Here is a 24,620-nt window from a genome sequence, read left to right as displayed (position 1 = left end):
TCTAAGGTTGTGTTCAAACTTGACTCAAACTTTGGTGGAGGGTGTGTGTGATATCCTAGCACCCATCTATTCACTTCACCTGGCTGAAAGAGCTTAGGGTGGGGTGAGCTTGGTAATGCACGTTTCTGTTGAATGTGTGAAATGGAATCACACAAACATGAGGAACTCAAATGGATCTGTAGTATCTATTATCAAACTCACATTTTCAGCCTTTAGCATCACTGTAATTAAAGGTAGTCAAATATTGTCACAATGTAACTGATTATATATATTTTTTGCTAAATACTCAGCTTTCCAAAAAGCTTGCTGCAGCTTTGAGAATGATAAGATATCATTTTATTGATGCCCATATTCCAGCAGCTCAAGCACAAGTAAGTCACACAAAAAAGCATAAATTAAAAGGCTTTAATCAGTTTTTCATTTAGTCCAAATGCAGATTAGTGGAACCTGGAGGCTAAAGCTAAAGGTTTGATCGGAGATCGGATCAATTTGGACTTCTGCTGTCTTAAAACTACTTAAATCCCAAGTTTCTGTGAACATTTTCTTTTTTTTTTTTTTGCTTATTACATTGATTTACTTTTATACCAGATTTGTGCTTTCTCTGACTGGAAATGCTGTACCTGTTCTGAGTACGTATTTCCCTCAGGAAGCTCAGTCTACTTTTTTGTGTGAAAATAAATTCATGACTATGTCTGAAGAATTCACAAAGTAGCATTCACATAAATTACAAAGCCTTTTTGTTTTTTAGAGTATTTTTATTTATTTATTAACAACTAGAAAATGGCACAAAATAAGAATATTTTTTCCACTCTGATTGGCTGCTGTTAGGCCTACCAATTTTAACTTGAATGTTCATTGCATTTTTTGTAGATGCCTGGGAAAATAATTTCTATTCCCATGACTTTTTTGTTCTCTGGGAAATTATTTTTGATGATAAATACAGAAACAAGCATAAAAATCAAAACATCTACAATGGTGATAGTAATATTAATGATAAAATAATAGTCAGTGCAAAGTAGCCTGCAAATTATTTGGTGGGGGGCGGTGAGGGACCTGGATAAAGGCTGGGGAGGCGCTGGCCCAAAAAAGGTTGAGAAACACTGGTCTAGAGGGAATTCTTGTTTCATTTTATACTTTCACCTTCTTCCTCACAGGACATATTTGGACCATATATGGACTACACCAGTCCTGATATATAAGACAAAGTAATATTGTTAATTGGGACACAATTAACAATATTGTATTTGTGTACAATACAATATTGTACACAAATACAACATAATAGAGAACATGTTGTTATTTACAAAAGTCTACAGCCTAGTTTTCAGTAAAAAAAACAAAAAGAAAAGAAAAAAATGCTGCAGCTGAAACTGCATTCTGTCCACTTCCTGTGTCTGTCTCATTTGGCACATTTAGGACAGTCTGATTACAGCGTTTGCTGTGCTTGGCTGTCTACCAGGAAAGCTCAAATGGTTCTTTTTGTGTGCTGATGTTGTAAACTGTAGTGCAACATGAAAAATTAGTAGAAGCAAAGTGGGACACACACAAAGGCTCAGCTAGCATATTTTCTTGTTTAATGCTTTGCTGCTTCTTGTGCACACGTCTCTTATCTCTCTTTGTTAAAAAAACAAACAATCCGGGCTTGAATTAGAACAAAAGGAAGCACAAAGACGAACGTCACGTCGTTATTCTGCTTTTACGAGCCTTCCGCCAATGATTGCACATGTGCTAGTTGAATGTCGAAGGATTTGGCTATGAATAATTCACATTTTTGCATACATGCAGGAATTAAAACTGCATGCATTTTGCATCTTGTAACCAACAATCTGCTCCAATGATATTAAACTTTGCATCTGGCTAACTCTTTAGAAGTGGGGAATAACCTTTGAGGTTTGCTTGTTGCAAAACATTTTATAGAATTTGCATCCATTCATATTGGACATCAAAATATATAATAATGTTTTGGATGCTACTTGATAACATCAGTCGGATTAGAGATGTACAGTGCTCATACCCCTTTGAAATTGTATCATTTTTCCACTTTTCAAACAAACCTTTATGTATTTCAGGGGGATATCATGTGATTGACAAACAAAAAGAATAACTTAATTGTAAAATGTAAGGAAAAGCTTATCTTTTATAATTAAAAGTAAATAAATATTTAGTTAGAATAGTGTTAGATTTGTGGTCAGTCTCCTGTGTCAACACTTTATATAACCACATCTTGCATTTACAGCTGGAAGTCTCTAAACCTCTGCGAGCTTTGACTGACAATTTACTCCAGTCCTCTCTTGTGAAATGGCTCAAGCTTAGGTAAATATGAATGGAGAGCATCATCCACGTACAGGTTTTGCTGCTGATTCACAGAATATAGATTCAAACTTTCCCTTGGCCATTCAAACCCTAAAGTATGCTTTGATCTAAACTCTCCCACTGTGCCTTTTGTTGTGTCTTTAGGATCTAACTTTTTGTGGAAAGTCAACCTTTGCCACTGGTTCAAGTCTTTTGCAGCAGGTTTCCTTTTTAGATGTAACTCCGTACAATCTATTTTCAAGCCTGCAAGTTTTCCCACACTATGTTGTTTCCACCACTGTGTTTCACAGTGAGAGTGTTGTGTTCAAGGTACTGGTTTTACAACACACATGAACCATAAAGTTCTGTCCTGATCTCATATCACCAACACACAGAAACAGAACTTCTAAAGGCAATCGTTTTTGAGGGACTTAAGAATATTGTGCGATGAGAAAAATCACACGAAGCATATTTACATACATTGTGCATAATAAAGATATGTCGATGCGCTTGTCTATCTTTAATCTTGAGATTAAGCAGATATGAGATGCTTAAATAGCTGGCATGTCCCATTTTGCAGTTTCAACCTCAGTGGTTCAGTTGTACCTCCCGTGTCAAAGCCGAATTGTGACAGACTGTTAATGGAATCTGCTTTTTGCATGAAGAAACTGTTAATTAGTGAATAAGAATCTGATCCAATATGCACAGCTGGTGGAGCAGGCTAATAGACAGTGTCCTGGAGAGGCAGTGAACGGTAACATAGAAAAGGGGAGGTGGGTGCCTGATCTTTGTTAGAGAGTTTGGACGAATACAGATTGCCTGGTTTATAGCTCTCCTATGCATATAATGAAACTTCCAGCACTCTACATTTCGCTCAAGTACACCATGTACCCCTGCATTTTTATTGTAACTTTTTTTTTTTTTTTTACTTTTTCACTTTATCATAAATAAGAAGATTTCATGCAGAATTAGTAATACAGTGACTCGGATTATGATTACAACTGCTTTAATTTCCAGATCTCCTCAAAAGTGCATCGCAGAGGCTGTTTAGCTTCACGGTGAGGTAGAGTTACAGAGGCAACACAGGCACCACGTCAAATGAAAGTGCAATAAAGTGCAAATCCGGTGAATGCAACGCGACAAACATACACTTCAAAACATTTTAAAACATTTGAGAAAAATGAGACTTTGTTGTAAGGCGGAGTTGTCAGTAAAACAATAAAACGTTGATCTAGTTTTACACAGCCCTCTATCTTACATCTCTGCTTTGTCTGTAATATGAAGCTTCGTTTTTGTAAGTCTTTATGAGAGCCGTAAATACACGATAGTTTAGAGACACGAGGATACTTAGGTGTACGTAAACTGTTTTCTTCCCAAATACTATATGTGGTGAGTCAATGCTTTCAGTTGATCTGTCATTTCTTGGCATTGAGGAGAGTCTTTTTCGACAGGTCTTCATTGTGCAGAAACAATAGTCACACTCATCAGTTTGACGTCAGTAATAATTAAGCTCTTGCTCTTTTTGTATTGCAGCAGAGACTCGCACACAAAATATTAGTCACATAAAATAATGACACAGAGGAAACTGATCTTTTTTATTTTTTTCTCTGAATTAAACCCTGAGACCCTTAAAGTAATATAAAAATACCGTTAAACACAGGCACATTGTGTACTTCTTGCTACTCTTCTTTTTCTTGATAGTCTTGAGCTATCCTATCACCCCCCGCTAATCATTTACAGAAATCATGCTTATTTATAACTAATCTGCAAAAGCGAATGCGTTAGAAAGGAAATATAATGGTGGCTGGATTACATTTTCGGTCAGTATGAAGAGGAAATACTCATACTGAAAATGGGAACTGGCACACGTTCACCTAATGCAAAATATATCAGAAAATAATTCTTTGTTGCTTCAGAGAATTACTCATGATAGTGTGCTCCATCACCGATGGGCATTAATTAGGATGTGGGAGAGATAATCACCAAAAAACATCTGGACCAGCTGCAAAACGTTCACAAGGGTTGGTTTGAGATTCTTACGTGATAACTCGGTAAATATAGCTAGTATTATGGTGTTTAGATGTTAGCTAGATATGATTTATTTTTAATTGAATCTAAAAAGCCACACATATACCTAGAGCTGCTAATCAACAAATTATATCATAATAAATTACTTTCCATCCATTATCTATACTCGTTGATCCTTGCCAGGCAGAGGGTGCTGGTGCCTGTCTCCAGCGGTCACCAGTCCATCGCAGGGCGACACAGACACACACAGGACAAACAACCATGCACACACACACACACACACACACACACACACACACACACACACACACAATAGACAATCTAGAGAGACCAAACAGTCGTGTTTTTGGACTGTGACAGAGTCCACGCATGCAGAATGACCACAGGGTGGGATCTGAACCTGTGCTTTATTGCTGCAAACAGCTGCTCCGCTGTGCAGATTAAAGATTATAATACTAATAATTTTGATTTGATACATAAATAACAAACATTCTCCAACATTTAGCAGTGGTTTTCATGTGCAAATTTGTCAAAAATATATGTTTCAGATGTGTTCTGCATTGATCAATCAGGCATTACATTATGACCACTGACAGATGAAATCACTGTTATTTTTTCATCATCTTTGCACCTTTTGGTGAGCAGGATGTGGTAGACTGCAGGTGCAACGTTTTACTCATAGACTAATGCTTTAGAAGAAAGAAAACAAGAAATATGAGTGAGTTGAGATGAGCAAAATATTATTGACCAGACAAGTGAGTCAGAGAATCTTCAATACATCAGCTACATATGGATAGTTGTAAACCCCCTACACCCTTCAATAGAAAGATGTTTTCCAGTGGGACCCATGTTTTGGCAAGTCATGGGTGTTTCGCCAGCAAAAAGGGGACCAGTACATGATTAGACCTTATCAGTGAATAGCATCACAACTCTAAGCTGATAGGTGGTTGATAAGTAAGGTTCTCTGTTGAGGTAGTCAGCCAACAGTTGGCTGCTGAGTAGACATGCTGTGGAGGAGGCTTCAATAAGCCTCTTTCTGCCACCTGGCAGGCAGTGTGCAGCAGCAGATGAATTACTCTGTGCTCCACAAAGCAACTGAAAACTACATTCTGACATCGGTAACAGGTCCATGACTGTTCGGCACACTTAATTGAAACTACAGATTTACTTTGATCATAAACTGTGTATCTTAGCCAGGGGCGTCATTGTTTATTTATTAGTAAACCTTTCCCTAAGGCACTGTTCTTTAAAGGCTTACATGGACTTGAAACAAGATGTATTGCACTGAAGATATTTTTTTTTAGCTGTTCAGCATCAGAGACTAGTACATTAAGTGAACATGTTTGTTGCCGGTGAGGTGTGTAAGAAGCAGCTCTAGGAGACAGGATTGTTTTTCTCAGAATCTCCACAGCTTAAATCTCCACAGCTTAAAAATCGCTTCCTTGCCATAAACATCATGCAGAAAAGAACTAAACGCCAAAGCTCTGGCTGAAAAAAACCCCAAAAGCCTGCTTACATCTGACCAGAGCACAGGCATGTGGGCATTGTAACGCTCCATCAACCGAGGACTTTATCTCATCCTCTTCTGTGATCATATTGGCCTTTAGGGCCTAAGTATCTCCTCTGCTGAAGCATAGCGGCCAAAACAGCAGCTCCCCAACGGATTAGGACGTCACTGTCAGACAAAGGCCCTGCTCCGCTCTGATGGGCTTATTAGTGGAATGCATGTCATTGCAGGGCTTTGCAGTGATGGCACGATCTGAAGCTGACTTTGTGTGTCTCGCTGCATCTCTTTGCAGATTGAATAATACATGTCATCATCACATAATGAGGCTCAGGAACAAATTCAGCATATTTACGACAGAGTAATTTATCATTAACTTTACTCAAGTGTAAGAGGATAATCTAGCAATCATGTGACGATTGCTAGATATTCAGCTAATATCAAATTTATGGGGACACAATAAACTCAGAAATTTGAGGCATTTTTATTTATTTGTGTACATTTCAAATAAAATCATTCAGGAAGTGCAAGAACAGGATTTTGTCCTTGGTTCATAGTCTATGATGCCTTTTTTTTTTTTTTTTTGCAAACTGAGTGACGTGCAGCCCGTGCAATGGTAAAGCAGGACTTGGTTTGAAATTTCAAACAAACAAAATTCTTTTTATAGAAAGCCAGCTCTTGTTTCTTGGCTGTGTTTTCACAGAAACAGTCTGGCATTGTGGGAGTTTGGTTGTCACTTTGGCTCAGTGGTTGTTGGCCGACTTGAAGCTGTCAAATGATTCAGAATAAACACTTCCTTCTTGGTGATCTTTGAATATTTGGCAGAGTAAGTGTAACAGTGCAATTTTCTTTAGATCGCTAACATTTATTTTACCACGAGAAGCTTCTGCTATTTGTTGGGGCTTCATTCAAATGACAAACTCTTAAAGATAAAGAGGAAAAAAAAATGTTTCAATCAATGATTTTAGAAAAAAAGACTTTGGAAGAGAGGTCTGGGCACTCACTGACATTAAGTATGAAAGGAGTTTTTATCAGCATCCACTTAAGACAAAAATATTTATGTGAATAAGAATCATTAATACCTTGCTTCCCCTACAGTTTACTTCAAACAAGTTATTTAAATTATATAGATACATACAAAGCCTTCTTTAGTCGTCAGGGAACTCTATTCTGGAGTAGGAGTATAACGCTGTCATCTGTCTGTGTGGTAGGGCTCACAGCAGCAGGGGACTGAGTGAAGAGGAAACTGGAGCACCTCCTCACAGTAAGGGGAGCCAGTACAGTATCTGTGTTGATTTCACTATTCCCCCATCTCCCCTTTTCTCCCCCCGTCCCTCCAACTCTCCACTCTCTGCAGACAGCTGATGTTTATCTGCTCTGCCCATCTGGGCCTTGTGACTGAACATCTGGTAAAGCTGCCACTCTGTATGCAGTGTTCTGCGACTAATGACAGTAAAGGGGCAACTCTGTCCACCCCTTCAAAATAGTCAGAGAGGCTGAAAGGACTTCATCCTAAGATGTCAATGCTTGTTATGTGGGACTACTTCCACAGTTCCAGAATACAGTTCCTGCAGATGCATTGTCTATGGCTATTGAGTAGGTTCCTTGCATGCATTTTGCAAAACACTCATATCCCTGTATAAAATATTGCACAAAAACAAGGATATGCTCCAGTATCTCCTTTCTAATACTGTAGTTTTTGTAATAGTATCTTCAGCCCAGCCATGTTTCCAATGGAATTTTTTGAGGAAGACTAAAAAAACAACAAAAACCCCCCAATAAAGTCATCACAACTCAGAGACGCCTTATACAGTGGACAAAGGCACTATTGGGAAATTGGACAAAATAATTTGTCCAATTTCTGTAAATGTTACAGCAATTGCCTAATAACAAAGTTGTGTGATCTTATGCTATGATATGTAAATGCACTGTCTTCACTATTGAAGATTTATTCACCTTAGAGTACCAAATGCTTAAAGTTGCTCCCATTGATGGTAGGCCGACCCACTTTCAGCTTAATTCAGCATATAATTCATTACACCACTTGGGTCGACTCAGACTTTGTATAGAAAATTGATCTTTGAGACCGATTACCCACCAAGAGCACTCTCTTTAAATATATTTTAGAAAAGACACATTCTCTCACTGCATGTTAAACCGTTCCCGCGAGACACCACGATAATTTTTTTCACTTCTTTAGTATCAATTGATAAAAACCTTTATATAACCATCAATATCATGCAGTTGAACCATCTTGGAATGCTGAGGCTCCACTGTTACTTGTCGACATACACTCAACACATCAGTACACCCATTGCTTTTAGCACAAATAGCGAATCAGCAACATCGCAGCATCTCAAAGCATTTGATGAATGCAGAAGACTTGAAGTTCAAACAGCATCAAAACAGGGAAGAAAAAGGGATTTCAGCCCATCTTGTTGGTGCCAGATGGGCTGGTCTGATTGCTTCAGAGAATGTTGACACTTGGATTTGCACACTATCTCTTAGGTTTACAAGAGAATATAATGTAATTGACATTATTGTGTGGATAAAAAAAAATGCTTTGTTGATGCAGAAAGTTAGATGAGAATGAGCAGAGTGGTTTAACAGCAACAGTAGCTCTGATAATAACAAAAGTAAATGGAGTACCATCTATGTGTCAAACCTAGAACAGGTTGAGCTGGAGCAGTAGAAAAATACTCCATGAATTACTACTGTTACTAAGAATAGAAAAACAAAAGAGAATAATTTTTCATAAGATTACCAAAACTGGCTCAATGCGTCCTGATGTGAGATGCAATGTGCAGATGGAACGGGTAGAATCTGCTGTAAACGACATGAAAAGATGAATGTTCAGACTGGAGGTTTCTAGGTTCATTTTATGCCCCTTGTAATCAGTCGAGCATCGTTTTAATGCCTCAGCCTACCTGAGTATTGTTGCTGCTCCACCTTCTTATAAATTACACTTGCAGGAAAATAGATGATGTCACACACCTCAAAGCATCTTAGACAGTTTTTGTCAACACGACATTGAGTTTACTATACTTCAGCATCATCCACACACACACCAGATCTAAAATCAGCACTCACTGCTATATCATCTCAATATGGACGAAACATCTCTGAGGAATGTCTCGGACAGTGATCGATCCATGGAATGAAGATTTGAGATGGTTTGCCCTGGCATTTACAGCGTGCAACTAGTAAACTAGCAAGTGGTTGTAGTTCAAGATATGTAATGAACGAGGCCTTTTTCACTCTGTCAAATGCATGCTTCTTTAAATTGTGATTAAATACCCGAAGTTGCTCCATGATTACTACTCTCTCCTTTTAAAATGTTTCTCAGTTTACTTTTAGTCTTTTAATTTCCAACAATATGTGCGCGAATTTCTAGGTGATATGCATATCCTGTCCTTGCCTTCAATGCTTCTGATGGAATGAGATGCTTCGCAGGGACTGCTAGGCTTTCATCCATTATGAATGCTTTGTTTTAGGAGAGTGATTTCTGCAAGAGTGATATAAATATCTCCTTTTGGTTGTGAGAAGCAGCTCACGAAACGACACTTTGTTGAGGAAAAGTCGGTGCCTTTTTTTCTTGAATTCAGTGTCCAAAGTTGAAGTAAGCAAAGACACATGTTTCATGAGTCGCAGCAAATCTTTTTATGCCTCCACTTCAGAGGTCTGGTTGAACAAACACACACTCAAGGTTATAGAAAAAAAAAAACAAAGAAACCTTGCAATTAGGAAGTCCTTACAGCCAGTCAGAGTCTTTCTATCTTTATTAAAATAATTGCGAAATATCACAACTCCAAAGTGATGCATTTGACAGCTGGTGCAATGGTCTGCAACATCCTGAACGAAATTCTGCCCCTTGTGTCCTCTAGTACCGGTCACACCGCAGCAGGGGGATTGTATGTTAGCACACAGAGGTGAAGCCGGGCAGATTAGGAAAGAAATGGATAGACACAGACTTTTCCCATTATATCCAGATCTGTCATTGCTTTAGTGCTTACACGTAAATATGCATATTTAAGGTACTGTTTGCATATTTGAATGTGTACACGCCTTGCAAAAGTATTCTCGCACTTCTTACAAATCACAGACATTAATGTATCATTGCAATTTTATGTAATACACAAACTGAAGAAGCACATTGCAAGAACATTTAACTGTAAACTATGGGGAGGGAATCATGTGACCTCCATTTGTTACAGAAATACGAGGATTGTTGTCTCAATCATTACTATTTCAGAGCTCTGATTTCCAGACTGCTTTTCGTGTCACAGCTTCATACAACTGAAATGTTATTTTCACTTCAATTATGTATATTATTCCCATATAACATAGATAATGAATGAAAAAAATATCTGAGTCTGCTATTTAGACACATATTTTGAAAGTTTCTGAGTAACATCAGTTACAAACACAAAACAATGTTCTTTAAATAACTTTTTTTGCTTGCTTTTTCTTTTTCAACAACATTTTTGGATCTACGGGGGTCCGACAATGTTAATTTCTGAAGGAAACAAAAGATGTTCTACAAACACACATATAGGTTGCTGTAAGTGTGTTTCTGGGTCACATGACAAGTTTGGATGACATTCTTCCTGTGGATATTCTCACTGTGCTCTGCAGCCAGGCCCCTTTCCATAAATGTGAAGTGTAAGTAAAGCCATACATGGTTTTTCAATAAAAAAAAAAGTCAAGTAAACATGGGACTTGTACTTAGACCCTGGAGTGAATGTTTTTTGAAGCCAACATTTGCTGCTGTAACTTGAACAAGTCTTTCAGGACTCTATTGGTTTGCACATCTAGAGACTTAATTTTTACCCATTTTTACTGACAAAATGGCTCAAGCTCTCAGAAAGTAATGAGAGCATCTCTGAAAAATTTTTCTGATTAAATTTAAGTCTATATTTTGGCAGGATTTTCTTAAACAGAAGAATATAGTTTCATCTAAATGGATTGAAGTTTGGGGTTGTGATACAGCAACGTTTAAGGGGTTTGAAAATGCTTGCAAAATATTGTAATTATGAAGAACTTGGGACTCATCACCACAAGTCGTCACAAGTAGAAAATGTACTGGTGACTAACAGAAAATTATGTACACAGAGGAATGAATGTTTTCTAAATTATCAGTGTTACGTGCTGTTAATTTTATGCTGTACTTCATAATCTTTTGGCAAAAGACTCTGGAGACAAACCAGTGTGCAGCTATGACGCTTGTGGATGTGTGCCAAGCAACAAATCATTTATGCTCAAGGAACATAGAAATAATTCAGTGCACTGCATTGAAAGCAGCCAAGGCATTGGTAAAATATAGAGCAGATTTCCTTTGCAGTGCTCTGGGTATTATTTTTGCTTTAAATTAAAGATTCAGAAAAAAAAACGACTCAGGCATTTGCTGCCTCATGCCAGTGCACTGTGTAGCTCTGAATATGACTGCAATTGAAAAAGAGAGCATGACAGAGCAGCTTGTCTCACACCCACTTTGCAAGCAAACACATCTTAACAGAAACAATGTGGATGAGATTCCAGTTTCTCTCTCTCTCTTCTACCTATTCCCATAATTTTACTGTGTCTGCCGTTTTCTTCATCGTGTCCCCCCTCTGTCTTTGCAGGAGCCCAAAGTGGACGCCACTGTGACATTCTATCAGCTTGGCACACCAAGAGGAAAGCCAAACATAATTGTGTGCTCCGGGAAAAACCAGAGAAGAGAAGCGATCTTCCCATCTTTGTTCTTGCCTTATGAGAGCAGTCTCTGCGGACTCCGCTTCAGCACACTCTGCACTGTTTAGTTGCTCGCATGTATCCTCCACTCTCAGGTGCAAGCACGGACTAAAACACAAAGAGGGAAGAAAAGGAAGTAGATAAACAGAGCGAAGCGGCATAATTAGAGCTACTGACTTTGTGTCAGAGCAAGAAACCATGAGGAGAGACTTTTGAAGACAACTGCACCCTGAAAAGCATTGCAGCTAACCTACAGGACATTTTTATGTGTGTGGGGGGTGTATGTATGAACGCCTCTGTCACTTTCAAAGGAATTGAATTTGTATTTGAATGCAGATTTAGCCTTTCATTATGACTCTACAAGGAGGCTTGGAGACACTGTGGGGCGGTTGCCACAGAAAGGTTCTCCGCTGGCTCTTGCTTCTGTGTTGTTGTCGTTTGATCACCTCAGCAGCTAAGCCCAAAACGCCAGGCCACACACACCTCAACTCAATACGCATCGACGGAGACATATCTCTGGGTGGACTTTTCCCTGTCCATGCAAGAGGGAATGACGGCAAAGCCTGCGGCGAGCTAAAGAAGGAGAAAGGGATCCATAGGCTGGAGGCCATGTTGTTTGCCCTGGATCGTATTAATAACGACAACGAGCTGCTGCCTAATATCACTCTGGGGGCCCGCATCCTGGACACGTGCTCTCGGGACACCCATGCACTGGAACAGTCGCTGACATTTGTCCAGGCATTGATTGAGAAGGACTCAACTGATGTCAAGTGTCTCAGCGGAGGGCCACCCATCATCACTAAGCCCGAGAGAGTGGTTGGAGTGATTGGTGCCTCCGCCAGCTCCGTGTCAATCATGGTAGCCAACATTTTGCGGCTGTTTAAGGTCAGTATTCTGTCGTTCAAGCCTTTTGCTTTTCCTGCATTTTCTTGTGGTATTTTCAGTGCTGAATTGTTTCACAAATCCACAAACGTAATTTACAGTGGGTTTTCACAACTTTATGAAAGCCTGGCTTTCATATAGGAATTAGCTGGTAACTGGAATTAGGCTTCTTTATTTTTATCTTGATTAGTGACCACCCCGTTAGAAACTAAAAACACATTTAAGTGTGTCTATAAAGATCAGCAAGATCTTTTTTTATTTTTTATAAAATCTGAGGAAGTATATTTAAAATTAATCTATAACACTTTAATAGTGTTTTTGAACAATACTCTTTCAATATATTGATGCATTGAAATTATACGGTATAATTTTTAAAGTTAAAAAAAAAAATGTTTTAATACTGTTAGACTGTCAGTTCCCAAAATCATGTGAGAAAAAAACACACTTGTAAAAGATTCTTGGCATGTTTTCTTCTTCTGGGTTTTTAGTTATGGTTATTTGTTGTCTGTGTTTTTGCCTGATCTAAGGTTTGATCCATCCATCCATCCATCCATCCATCCATCCATCCATCCATCCATCCATCCATCCATCCATCCATCCATCCATCCATCCATCCATCCANTCCATCCATCCATCCATCCATCCATCCATCCATCCATCCATCCATCCATCCATCCATCCATCCATCCATCCATCCATCCATCCATCCATCCATCCTCTTTACACCCTTGTCCCTTAGTGGGGGAGGGGCTAAATCAGCCTTGTTTCTATTTTAATTTAGTTAGACTTTTTCTAGTTATTTTGTTCAGATCACCACTATTAATAACTAGTTTATTTATTCTTGCGGTTAGATTTATTTTTTCTAGCCCCCTTGTTAGTGTTTTGTCCTGCTGCTCCCCTGTGGCCTTTCTCTCTCTCTCCCTCAGCTTGCCTTCTGCTCTTCCCTCACACCTGAGTTCAGTTTGTAATTAGTCTGTCCATTGTTCCACCAACCCTGCCACCTTGTATTTAACCACCTCTCTTTTACTCATTTCATGCTGGTTCCTTCCGCTTGCCTCATGTTTCCCAAACTGTTTATTCCCTGGCTTCCGGTTTGGTCTTACCCGGTTTTGGAAGTTGAGCTTTGAATTCCTTATTAAAACGTCTTTCATCATTTACTTTTGGATTCCAGCTTACATTTTGGTCCAACTTCTTACCCACAAATCATCACACTTCTGTTTAAATGTGTATCAGGATTTGTATTGCTGTTACATCACCACAGATTCAGCATTAACATTAAGTGACTTTTTAGAGCCAGCCACATGTGAGAAAACTGTGGACAGATTGAGTTTAAGAGGTGTGCAAATACTGGGTGTGCCTGTATTTGTTCTTGGAATAGTGCTTTGACAGTTACTGCACTGTAGTTTAACCCTCATTAGTACAACTTGGATTGATTATGTTCAGGAAACTGTGACCCATTGCACTATAACATATGCTATTCTGGTGGTACAGTTGGTGAAAAGCCATGCAGATCTGGGTAACAATGCTGGTTAGAATCAAAACTGAAATTACAGATTTCTTGTGCTTTAAATTACAGTTTTTGTCACAATAATCATCACTGTAGTGAAATACAGGTAGAATGGGAAAGCTTTTACATTTGTGCGTTGGATAGTAATTTGAATTTGAGGTAAAGGGCAATTTTCTGTCTGAGGTCTACCAAATGTGATATTGTTACTGTTTGGCTAATTTTTGATGTGTTTTTTTGTGCTTGTTGTTTGACTTCCATGCTTTCCCCCCCTACATTTCTCCATTTTGGTCAATGAATCTAATGCAACTATGTATAAGCAAACTTAGGAAATGAAGTGATCGACTTTTTTCAGTCATTTTCATGTTAATGTCCAAAAAAAAAAAGAAAAAACTAACAAAAACCAAAAAAACCTGGTGAACATTGTTTATCCCCAATGAATGTCTTTGAGTGCTCAAGATCAGTAAAAAGGATCACCTTTTGGTTGAGAATCTAGTGAAAAAGCCCAAACAAGAGAGAATACTCAAAGCTTCTACTAGTGAGCAACAACAAACGGCACAATGTGTACCATTTGCTCTATTCATGCAAGCTTCTACTTCCCAAAGGGCCCTATAGAGGAAAAGACCTGAATCACCTGCTGTGACATTGATTCAACCCTGTTGCCATTCGAGGGCCAACTTACAGCTCAAGAGAGAGCAGGAAGGTGAATTGCTACAGGTGCATTGCAGAAAAGCCTGACTGCTATGTCACATGTAGGTGAGAAGGAGTTCTGCGCCCTCACATCCTTATTGCTTATTCCGAAATCACAGGATGAACTATTTATGCTCGTCTTTTTCCTAGCAGCATGCTCAAACTCGTCACGCAATCCCTGCCATCATGGGAATGCACAGTCTAATTATCTTCAACAAGAAGCAAAAAAGAAGTTGGCGGTATATCACACATGGGAACTGTCACTTAGTGCAGAGCTGTGCGAGGAAAAATATCTGGCTAAAAACACGAGTTTGATAGTTCGGTCTGTGATGCATGTCAAGTCTTCTCTTATATATACTCATACCACACTGAAAGTTTATTTTTACACTGGCATCTAAAAATCTGCCTATAAGACTCTTTATACAAAAACACTGAAATGCAACAACGCAGCTGCATCACCAGTGTTCTTTTAGAGGTGGTGACAAGGGCAAGACCGACCACAAAAATAGCCCCGACTCAGTTTTCAGAAACTCTAAAACCTTGAGACAAGGGAGACACAAAATCTCAGAATACACCTTAGGCCTTTAGAGTTAAATATTCTACATAATGGACAGCATATGGTGGCAAGGCTTTTTAAAGCAGGAGGGTTGAACCACCAAAGCATGGTTTGTTCTCTCATGGGCTATGAGAGGTCTTCACGCACAGCTAACTCCTCTCCTCCCCCCAAAAAAATCCCCAAAACAAAACACATAAACTGCACAAAAATCCAATTCAAACAGCAATATATTATATTATTAAAATGGAAAGAGCAAGTATTTACAAGAACGTTTTATTTAGTGAAGTTTAAAAATGTAAAATCCCTGTATTGCATTTGACAATGGACAAGAGTAACACGTCAAAGTACCATTTAATTCTTGCTGTAAGTTAGCAGAAAGGTTTGACTGGATGTGACAAATAAATCTGAAAATAAGCTGCTAATTCAGACACAGTCTGACAAAAAAATTTGAGAGAAGTGTCATAAACGTCCATCATCAGAGCTTTAGAGAATATAGTTCACTTTACACCATAGACAAAAAAATAACTTTTGGTTATAAAAATGGTGATGCTTTGTTTTTATGATACTTACATCATGTTTCTGGTATAATAAATACACACTACAGAGACCATGGATACCTTAAAAGCCTCTACTCATCATCTTATATGCTCCTCTCGACAGGCAGAACAATTTTCTCTGAATCACACTGATAGGAAAACAAGAAGCCATGGAAATGTGATTTGTATGGACCCCAGAAAGTAGCCCCAAGTGAAAGGAATAACTCGGGGCTTATATTTTAAATAATCTCGACACTTGACTCCACCATCACAGGATGATGTTGGATATTCATGAAAATCTACTTTAAAAGAAATGTTAGAGCCTATTATTGAATAAAATTCATTCAGTATTCCCAGCATGGCTAATGTTGCTATTCATCATCCTGTTTCCCTTGCATTAAATTTGCATTTACTTGACTGCGTTATGTGAAGTCTTATTTGGTATAATTATACTAATATTTTGTCAGATAAAGTAAATCTTGCTAAAAGCGATAAGACCAATAGATAATTTGCTGATTTTTTTTTTTTTTTCTTCCTTGAAACCCAAACAGTACTGCAAGTGTGTGACAACGCTTCAGGGCAAAGCATCCATTTGCAAAACTAAATAATTACAAAAATAAGAAACCCCAAGATATTTTGCTATTGTACTATTGTTAAAATGCAAATTAGACCGATCTTATCATGATTTGGTCATTAAGTTGGCCAGGTTTTCATTTTCCGTCTCTGCTGATGGAAATGCAGAAACTCCAGGGAGGAAAATTATACTCATTTTCTGGCACTTTTCCAGAGGCATAGGGATAAATGGAGGTAATCACTGAAAAGGTTGACAAACAGATGATATACAGTCTTGTTTTAAAAAAAAAATCTAATTTCGCCCTGTAGAACAGTAGAATGTTTAAGCCAGTAGAAGGATAATGAACACATTCAGGGTTTTTTTTCTGTGAAAACTCTGATCTTGTAAGTCAAAATGTTGTCTATGAACCACATAAACAACATTTTGTTGACTAAAGTGCAGGAAAAGTCCCAACAGAAACTTAACAGGATCTATTTCTGTCGATCTCTAAAGGGTAAAGATGCTATGTATTTTTATGGCAGCATAGAAACAGAGGTACATCCCAATTCAGAAAGTAAGAAGATTACTTAAATCATTTTTAATGCAGAAATGTCTATCTATTGCTACCTATGTCCATGGAGAGGACATTATATGCTCTCAATCCTTTGCTGAGGCTCTAATTACTTCACCATTGCAGCGTGGTTTCTAACACTGCCGAGGTGTTAAGGAAACCCAGGTTGCTAATAGCAGCTTCCAGGCTAACCTCCATTGTTGGGTCTGGTGTCTCTCATGGCCTTTTGACAATACTGAATTGATTGATTTATATTTTTTTTCTTTTTTGTGATTTGGCAAGTTTAGCTCAGTGATAATATAGTAATTAACTTTTGGTACTTCATATAGTGTGAGAAGGTGAAAAGTCATGTCTGCAAATGAAATCAGATAAAAAAATTATCTGCTATTCCCTAATAGAAAGCTGCAGGGATGTAGGGTTTGAAAAAAAATGAACCAATAGAAGCTGATAACCTGACTTTCCAAATCATTGGAAACTTCACAGAGGATCGCAAGCAGTTTGGATTATGAGCCTCTCCACTCTTCATCTGAAAACAAATCTTTACCTCACCAAGCAAAACTGATCCCTTTTCTAGTTAGCTGGAGAAAATATGCTACTAATATTATAACTGGTTCAGAATTGGCTTAACAAAAGGATTGCAACCATTGTAGGTCATGTCTTTCCAATCAAACTTTCTATTACAGCCCCCCGTTAACAGCCAGCTTATTTAATGATGATCTTTTGTGGCATATCCTCTTCATGGAGGCCGCCAACGACTCCACTAAACAACTCTTATGAATTTCCTAGGCCAAGACATAAAATTATATTTCTGTATTCAAAATCCCTTTTAATTGGTCTTATGTAATGTTTTAATCTTCCGAGCAACTGAATTTTGAGTTTCCATTAGCTGTAAGCCATAATTGTAAAAATGATTGGAAGCGGTGGCTCCAAACATTTAACTGTATGTAGTGAATCTGAATAACTTTGTTTTTGTTGTTCTGATCAAGATGCGTCTCTGTGAGCTGGTTAGAAGCTGCTGCTGAATTTATATATATTTCAGCATATGTGTTGTTTCTGTTCTGTTCACTTACTTTATATATTTTTTTCGTCACGTTTTCATATTTACCTAATTTACCATAACATACCGCCTGCATAATTTTGCCATCTTAACATTTGTAAAAGGTTTTCAGCTCCTTCCTCCTGGGTTTTACCTTATCTTCCACACAGCGTTTGTGTGGCTCAGGGAGAAATGTTTGCTCAGCAGTTCAGAGCAGCCAGGATTCCATCCCCATGGTGTACCATGAATATTTTACTAGACTATTACGTAATATATGCCAAGGGATTGGGGTTGAAAGCTTCTGCTCTGCGTTGCCTTGTCACTGGGTCCGGGTGATGGTCTGTCTTCATCAGTTGGACCCTAGCGCTGCTTTGTAAGTGAAGACGAAGTGCATCAGCACTTTGAGGTAATGAGTGCTTGGTTGCTTATGATACTCGAGACAGAAAGCATAATTAAAGCCTTGGGCTTTTGATTGTATCGCTTATCCATCTCTGAAAACAACTACACATGACTGGCCTGAGCTGGGTTATTGCTGCTGCAGGGAGAAAACTGCAGAAGGTGTGCACAATGTTACAGGTATCAAAGCCGACTTGCTGAGGCAATCAGAAGCTTTCAGACGAAGAAAGGGGTAGCTTGGGTAACTACCACACAGCTGCTTTCTAAATTAGGTACAAGAAGGTCCGGTCAGTTGGCAAGACGGGGAAAAGAGACGTTGGAACTGCAGAATGGTTGAAGAAAGATAGGAAGAGTGAAACAGAAAAAAGAAGACAGTAACTGATTGTCTGGTGTGCTGTCTGTGGAGCAGAGACCTCGCAGCAGAGGAAGAACCCCCTCAGGCAAAATGTCCATCTCCCCTTCAGCATTTCACCATGTTGAGACAGATCTTTTATTGGATTATTGCAACAATCTACGGAGAAGACTTATTGAAAGCCTCACAGGCACTCAAAATAGGCACACATATGGTTTTTGTATTCAGTTGTTAATGATCCATCCACTCATCCAGCCATGAAGGCAATCCTGTGCATTAGTCACTTAGAATATTTCAAAAATTAGTTGTATTCTCTGGAAGAGTACCAGAAGACTGATAGAGAAGTAACAGAATTGAAGAAACATTCCATTTTGCTCGGCTCAGTCTTTACAGGTGACCTGAAATTGTACTTCTTTTGGCTTGCTTTCCCCCCCACCAACTCCCAAAGGAAATATTTTTGCTCTGTTTCTACCAAAAGATTTATTGCACCAACCATCTAGTTACTAGATCTACTGTTTGTTGGGCAAGAGAAAAAAAAAGTACACTCTCTTTGGACAGGGATTTTTGTTTTGTTTTGTTTTTTACTCCAGCGTTTAGAAATCCTTTCTTTGATAGATTGCTGCTGTGAGCTACAGCTTAAGACATGATATACAATCCTAAATGGTTAAGAATAACTTACATGCCACTGATGGAATCAAAGGTTTATTTTTAAACCTTATTGAATGAACAGCATGCCGAAGAACAAGTAATATGCAGCCCAGTCAGAACAGCAGCCAAAGGGGATCCTGGTAATTCTGGAGGATTTGTAGAGATCAACATTTCAGGTGAGAAAAATCTCTCAGCCATGCATTCACAAATGTTGCCTGAAACCAACTGAACTTTTAGGTCTGTTGGGGAGAAAAATATTGTGTTGCAGAAAATTTAAAATAAACATCGCCTTTTATATACATTCTACTGGGAGAAATATGGTGGATGCAGCTTAAATCTTTGATGCTTTTGTTCAGCCTTGACAGGAGCGCTGGTTGGTTTGATAGAAACATGGATGGAGCTAAATAAAGAATGACCTAAGTAGAAAATCTGCTAGACGTGACAATAGCTGTTTAGTCTTCATCGTTTAATCTTCATCCAATCTGATTGAGAGTGATCCATATTGAAAAAATTAATCTGCAAAAAAAAAGACAAGCAATTGTCTAGATAACCAAATTTTCACTATTTTTGTTCTTAAACACATTTGAACCCAATGTGTCATTTTTCTTCAACTTTACAATTATGCTCTGTCTATAACATAAAACATTTATGTAAGATGACACCATGTGAAACAATTCAAATGGTATGAATATTTTTTGTAAGGACGTGTATAGTGACCTATGGTCAGATAACATTTCACTGAAAATAACAGTATCACATGTATTGGCCACATGCTACTGTAACTCCTGCTTGTTAGTGCTCCATCACACATGGACAGTTCCCAAGGTGTGCGCCGTCACCCTCACAGAGCCTTGTTTCCTCAGACCCGGGTGGTAATTTGAAGAGAGGTGGGTTTGTAAGAAGGAATTGGGTCCAACTGAGCTCACTCCATTCCTGCCCCAAGTGTAATTTATTGCATACAGCTCACTCTAGCTGCACATTGGCCTTAAACTCATCCATGCCCAACAAATCGCATGGACTGAATTCCCTGCTTCTGAATAGGCAAATGACTGGAGAAATAGACAGAGACGCATCAAATAAATGTCTAGATAACGAGCACCGAGCATTTGTTGTCGCCGTTTACAGACCAGTGACTACGTGGTTGTATTGGTGTCCCTTGACGTGACTTCTACAAGCACAGAGAGGCTTAAGCTGTGTTTCTCGACCCCGTATTGCCGGCGTCCCCTGTCTGCCATGGTTCAGCAAAAGAGAAGCGGCTCCTTCACCTTAGGATTAGTTCTGACTCATCTCACTTCGCCCACCTGAAACCGCAGCCAATTCCCTGAGCAGTTATGAGTTAAGGTTGTCCAGATCATTGCCTTTCATTTCTGAAAGTGTTTTACTCTTACCTCCCCTCTCCTCCACCCTGCCACGCTCCGCTCTGTGCATATTTCTCTTCAGACAATTTAAATGGCTGCTGGTGGTTATCACCAGGCGTGGTGACAAAGAGCCACTGTGCGGCTGTGAATCTTTTTCTTTTTTTTATCAAGGTTAGGTTTCACTTGAATTAATTATTGCCATTTAATTAGTAAGTTCTAATAGGCCCGTTGAGGAACTGCTGCTAGGAGGAAGACGGGGACGCTTTTCCCCATTTTGAAAGATGTGATTTCATTGCCTGCGATTGTTGGTGTTCCAAAAGCCGAGAGCAACAACAAAAAGCGGAAAATAAACACCAACAGGGTTAGCTTATGTTATCTATGTTGGAGCTGTCACTTTCCCCCTATCTCTCAATTCCTTACAACTAGACGTGCCTCTGGGTCCCCTTCGCCGACTCCTCTATTAAAGTTTACAAAGCTCCCATCTTCACAAGAACAAACAGCAAAGAGCAAGGTATCAAATGGTTTTCCTGGAAAGTGCATTGGGTAAAAGGCTTGGAGCTGTCTCACCTGCAAAATCTCTCCATCAACTCGGCAATCCATCAGTGTCCTGCCGTGTGAGGCTGTGCTGCTCAAAATCTACTTAGATGCTAACAAAGGTTTGAAGACTCAAAGATGAGGAGAGAGGAATCCCAGGGTGGCTCAAACAGTTTTAGGTTTACACTAATCAATGGTGCCATGACAGCTTTTTTATTGATTGCAGGGCAAGGATTTTTTTTATTTTTTTTTACTTTGGGCGGTCAAAGTGACAGTGTCAGCTATACTGGGCAAAAATGAGCAAAAAAACAGCTCTGGTATTTTTTAATTTCACTCTAACAGCTTCTGTGCACTTTTCTTGACAAATAAACATAAAACATATGGGCGAGAAAAGGTCAATATAATTAAATGTTCATAGAGCCATCATAAAGTAGCGCAAGAACATAAAAGAGCCGTGCCGTCCGCTGAATACCAAGCAGCATCTTCTTCAGCCGGCACTACAGGAAGAGGGGATAGAGGGACTTTCGCCGCCCACAGGGCGAGCAGCTCGGACATTATCCAACCCTCCAGCACAAAACAATATGGAGCCTCTTGTGAGTCACTGCTGTGTCACACAGAGGCCTTTGAGATGCTCCACAAAAACAGGAACTCAATATGCAATTTTGAACTGAAGAGAACCAGGTCAAGTGATCATTTTGTTTTTTCAATGCTTTGACGTAATAGTCCTAACAAGTGTTCCAGTTTTTGCACAAGAATGGCAGAAACATATATTTTCTTCCATTTCATGCACAAAAGGGCAGTTGAAATATGACATTGCTATAGAAGATGTAAAATTCAACATTCCACAGAAAACACTGCTTTTATATAAGAACGGGGATGGTGAAAAGGACAAACAATGCAATTGTTTGCAGAATTGTATTCAATATTTTTATGACCCATTTTAAAATATAATATTTTTAAACAGGGAGAGCAATATTGCAATTTTTAGTTTAGAACCAAATGCAGGAGCTTTTCTGAAAAAGTGCACTCACCCTTAAATTAACAAGGAGTTTTTAAAGTACTCAGTACAGTGGTACATTGTTCTGCTTCCGTACACCAACTCCCTGAAGCCTTCTGAAGTGCACCAAAGAACAGTGATGGTACACTTGAACCATTAGGCGTGCTTCCCTTCACAAATAAGACGAGTACAAATGTATCAAATTTTCTGAATTGAATAAATAATCAACTGTTATGCTTTTATGCTCATGATACTGTGATGTTACAGTCAGTGAGGAAGTCCCACTAGCTTTTTTTATGTACAAAACTTTAAAGTTCCACCTAAAAATGCTTATTTTTCATTCAGAAATATTGCATTGTGGCTCCCAACACAAACCAATGAAAGCGTCCCCCATTTTAAAATGGAGATCAACTGTAGGTGATGTTTTCATCATCTGACTGCGTGTATGTGTGAGAGTGGCGTCCCTTTTCGTTTCCAGGGCACCTAATTACTCGTACCATTTACCGGCGTAACAATACCTGAGAGCATTGGGGGTCAAAGTTGATGAGGAGCTGATACAGACATGGAGACATCAGCTGTTGAAGTTGAGGAGCCACACTGCCTTAAGTGTGCGATGTGAGTGGGCCATCGTGCAGCACAGCATTCTTATCAACAAGCTGTTTTCAGCCACCTGACCAAATGACCCCAGCCTCTTCCTCTTCTTTCTAAGCAAACACCAGTGTGGCATTTAGGCACCTCTGTTCTCTGTAAATTACCCAAAGGAAACAGCAGCAGCCTAATGAGGATGTCTTTTTTTTCCTGCTGATAAGGTACGTTTGATGTGTGAACAGGCTGCTGCTTTCTTTACCTTGTTTTTTCCTTAATAATAAGCCTGATTTTTTGGAAAGTCGGATATATTTATATAGATAGATCGATAAAATATAGCTCCATATATACTACACTGCACTTCTTCCAAACACATACGTAACCAAAAAATAGTTTTTTTCAAGAAATTATTATTATTTTTTTTTTTTTATGAAATCATCACATATACTGTATAAAAAAACTGCCTTAGAATTGGAACAGAATAGAACGGAATAGAATAGAAATATCTCTTATTGTCCCGAAGTGGGGGACATTTTGGAAAGTGACAGGTATCCTACTAATAATTAATTATGAGGGACATTTCACATATTAATAATAAATTATCATTATTATTTATTGAAACAATAAACTCGGTTTAGATAAGTCCAAACCTCTACCAAAGGTAACCAAATGACTTGTTTTCTTTGGACATGTCCACGTTTTATGTTCTGTTCTGTCCAGGGCATCCAGGTGGCTTCCTTTGATTGAAGAAAATGTTTTTGTTGTCTTCAGGAGACAAGTAGGCTTACTGAAATTGCCCGGTGCAATGCACGGGATACGACAGCCTTTCTTTCAGCCTTTCTGTTCATAGACAGAACACACAGTGGGAAGTACTGCTGCTCATGTTTACAAAACGAGAGTGTAGTTTTAAAGCTTCAAAGTGCCGTATGTGGGACTGCTGCTTTTTGCTTTTATTATAAAATTTAATACAACTTCAGATCGTTTCATTTTTGTTCAGGTTGGCTTAAAAAGTGAGCAAGTATTTTTACAGGTTTATTTCCTATGCTACAAAAGAGTAGTTATTAAGGATGCACTGATGTGAAACAGGCTGCACAGTGGCGCAGTTGGTAGAGCTGTTGCCTTGCAGCAAGAAGGTTCTGGGTTCGATTCCCGGCCTGGGGTCTTTCTGCATGGAGTTTGCATGTTCTCCCTGTGCATGGTGGGTTTTCTCCGGGTACTCCGGTTTCCTCCCACAGTCCAAAAACATGACTGTCAGGTTAATTGGCCTCTCCAAATTGCCCCTAGGTGTGAGTGTGTGTGTGCATGGTTGTGTGTCCTGTGTGTCTCTGTGTTGCCCTGCGACAGACTGGCGACCTGTCCAGGGTGTACCCCGCCTCTCGCCCGAAACGTTGGCTGGAGATGGGCACCAGCACCCCTCCCGACCCCACTGAGGGAAAAAGGGTGCAAGAAAATGGATGGATGGATGGATGATGTGAAACTAGAAATCAATAATCCGGTTATTGATCAAAGGCGAGTCTAAACAGGTGGAGGTTTTAGCCTTGATTTAAATGAGCCGAGTGTTTTATGGAAGTCTGATTAGTGGTGCATAAAACTGCATGTAGAGAAGGAACAGTTTAAATATGTTGAGGTCAAAAGTCTTCTTTAAGAACAAAGTATAACTGAAGTGCTTCAGAAATGTGAACAGTGTGCTCTTGTTTAGAAATTAAAACATGGTCACCTACACTATACTCCAGCTGCAACTCTGCTACATATGGGCAACATCAGTTCATAATAAATATTTTGTGATTTATAGTTGTATGTGTAAATATATATATATATATAAAACGTACATAATACTTACTAGAATTTCTGGTTATTAGTAATCAAAA

At 38.9% G+C, this 24,620-nt stretch overlaps 1 protein-coding gene across 2 annotated transcripts in view; it reads left to right on the top strand.

Moving 5' to 3' along the window:
• The window catches only part of LOC103467650 (metabotropic glutamate receptor 4-like), a 173,726-nt gene that overhangs the window by 47,630 nt on the left and 101,476 nt on the right, over positions 1-24,620 (top strand). For both annotated transcript variants that reach the window (XM_008414225.2, XM_008414224.2), the window contains exon 2: positions 11,446-12,439. In XM_008414225.2, coding sequence (XP_008412447.1) covers positions 11,906-12,439 — 534 coding nt within the window. In that variant the 5' untranslated portion in view covers positions 11,446-11,905. The remainder of the gene's footprint in view (positions 1-11,445; positions 12,440-24,620) is intronic.

Source organism: Poecilia reticulata, linkage group LG7, assembly GCF_000633615.1.
Source record: "Poecilia reticulata strain Guanapo linkage group LG7, Guppy_female_1.0+MT, whole genome shotgun sequence".
Lineage (NCBI taxonomy): Eukaryota > Metazoa > Chordata > Actinopteri > Cyprinodontiformes > Poeciliidae > Poecilia > Poecilia reticulata.
This window is presented reverse-complemented; position numbering and strand designations above follow the sequence as displayed.